The following is a 2,545-nucleotide window of genomic DNA, read 5'->3' on the forward strand; positions in this document are numbered from 1 at the left end:
CAAGGCCAAGGAGCTGGGAGCCACCGACTGCATCAGCCCTCGAGACTTCAAGAAGCCCGTCCAGGACGTGCTCACTGAGATGACTGGCCATGGCGTGGACTACTCCTTTGAGGCCATCGGGCATGCGGATACCATGGTAGGTGGCGTTTCAGCACGTGTCCTCCCTCTCACCTCATTCACAGGCTCCCGTCACGGCAAAATTCACCCCGGCGGGCAGTTCCTTGCCTGCTGCCTGCACTGCTGGGCACATCTCTGCTCAGAAAGACAGTCCGTTGGCTCTGCCAGAACACGTGTGAGTTTCAGAAGAGGCGCCGAGCTCTCCCGTGTCTGCCGCACAGGGAGCGTGTGCTTTCAGACTGCCAGGGAGGGGGAGATGGCTGCCCAGAAGGAACGCTTTTCTGACAAACTCATCAGCGCGCTCTCTAATTCACCTGCCTGTCCCATCAGATTGCTGCCCTGGCTGCCTGCAATATGAACACTGGTGTCTGTGTGATGGTCGGGCTACCAGCTTCTGGTTCAGTGATTCCCATTGATCCTATGCTTGTGCTGTCCGGGCGTACGTGGAAGGGGACTCTGCTTGGAGGTATGAAACTTACGAAAAGTTTACAGACATTTTCTTCTTTTCCTTTCATGGCATTTTCCAAATCATAGAATCACAGAATGGTTTGGGTTGGAAAGGACTTTTGAAGGTCATCTAGTCAAACCCTTCTACTGTGCGCAGGGGCAACTTTATGAGGTTCCCATAGGCCCAATCCTCAAGCCTGCCAAGGTCCCTCTGGATGTCATCCCTTTCCTCAACCGCATCACTCAGCTTGGTGTAATCTGTAACCTTGCTGAGGGTGCGCTTAACCCCTCTGCCCATGTCACTGATGAAGATATTAAACAGTATTGGTCCCAGTATAGAACCCTGAGGAACACCACTCATTACTTGTTTCCCCTTGGACATTGAGCCATTGACTCTTCAGATGGGGCCATCCAGCCAATTCTGTATCCATATGTCAGTCCACCCGTCAAACCCGTATCTCCAAATTAGTAACAAGAATGTTGTGAGGGAACCATATCAAAGTCCTTACAGAAGTCCAGGTAAATGACATCTATAGCTTTTCCCTTGTCCACTAATGCAGTCACTCCATTGTAGAAGGCTGCTAAGTTAGTCAGGCATGATTTGCCCTTGGTGAGCCATGTCACCTCCCTGTTTCCACATGTTTTGACACATCTTCCATGAGGATCTGTTCCTTGATCTTACCAGGCACAGAGGCAAGGATGACTAGTCAGTAGTTGCCAGGGTCCTTCTTTCATAATTTTTTAAAATGGCTATGAAGTTTCCCTTTGTGCAGTCACTGTCGGCTTTGCCTGACTGCACAACTTTTTAAATGTGATGAAGAATGCTGTGGCAATTACATCAGTCTCAGGACTGCAGGATGTGGCTCACCGGGTCCCATGGACTTATGTATGTTCAGGTTCCTGAGGTGGTCTTGAATCAGATCTTCACTTCCAATGAGAGAGACTTTGTTCCCACAGTCCTTTCCCACTTGAGAGATGTGGGAAGAGAGATCACCACTGAAAACTGGGGCAAAAAATGGTCGAGTACCTCAGCCTTCTCCATGTTGGTTGTCACTAGTGTGTCTGTGGAACAAATAACCTTCAGGACATATGAAAAACTCTCCCCTTGAAAATGGGTTTTCCCATCTGAACAATGTCCTCAGCTGTAGGACAAGAGACACTTTCCCTCATAGTCGTTATTCACTAAGCTCTTGGTCACAAAGAATATTTCAAGCTTGGCAATGTCCCACAAAGCCTCTTTGAGAGGGTTTGCAAGAAAAACACAACTAAAGTGTGTTTCTCCTAAGATAAAGGCACCAGTACTGGTCGCTCAGTCCTGACCCCCATGGCCACACTACCTTACCAAAACAGCTTTTCTCTGGTTACTCACTCTGGGTGCTTTCTCCCATTTCTAGGTTGGAAGGCAAGAGATTCTATCCCCAAACTAGTTTCCAGCTACATGGAGAAGAAATTCAACTTGGACTTGCTGATCACACACACGCTGCCAATCGCTAAAGTGAACGAGGGATTTGAGTTGTTACGTGCAGGAAAAAGGTGAGACCCTGACTAGCAGGAGCCACCCACGACCACCTAAAATTCAAAGAGCCCAAATGCTCTGGCAGGCAGAGCACCCAACACTGACTTCCCAAAAAGCATCCGAGACTTCTGAGGAAGCAGGGCCCAGAGCTGTGGGGTGGGAGGATCTGCCGTAACCTGGAGGGAAGAGCCCACGCCCAGCACAGGGAACCCTCCTGCTCACGGTTCGGAGATCCAGCTCAGCAGAGATCCCGCAGCCCCAGCACTGCACTGAAGCCAGCACAGGCCCTCAGACACCACACCTCAGGGCACTGTGTGACAGCACAGGACAGCACATGGAGAATGAGGACTAAGGGGCACCCTTGGTGACAACAGCATAAAAGCCAAAGGAAGGAAGAACATGTCTTACAGCAGCAGCACAAGAGCTTTGGGGAAGGACAAGGTGCCTTAGCTCCTGAGGGGTTCC

General features: G+C 50.3%; 1 protein-coding gene across 1 annotated transcript; it reads left to right on the plus strand.

The window, feature by feature from the left end:
• Nucleotides 1-4: 4 nt before the first annotated feature.
• On the plus strand, nucleotides 5-2,097 carry LOC104530021 (alcohol dehydrogenase 1-like; the record flags this gene model as incomplete). The annotated part of the gene is made up of 3 exons (XM_010174488.1): nucleotides 5-136; nucleotides 448-583; nucleotides 1,959-2,097. Coding segments are annotated over 3 exons (407 nt in total), but the record flags the coding sequence as incomplete, so codon positions are not given.
• Nucleotides 2,098-2,545: the final 448 nt, after the last annotated feature.

Source organism: Antrostomus carolinensis, unplaced genomic scaffold, assembly GCF_000700745.2.
Source record: "Antrostomus carolinensis isolate BGI_N321 unplaced genomic scaffold, ASM70074v2 scaffold21208, whole genome shotgun sequence".
NCBI lineage: Eukaryota > Metazoa > Chordata > Aves > Caprimulgiformes > Caprimulgidae > Antrostomus > Antrostomus carolinensis.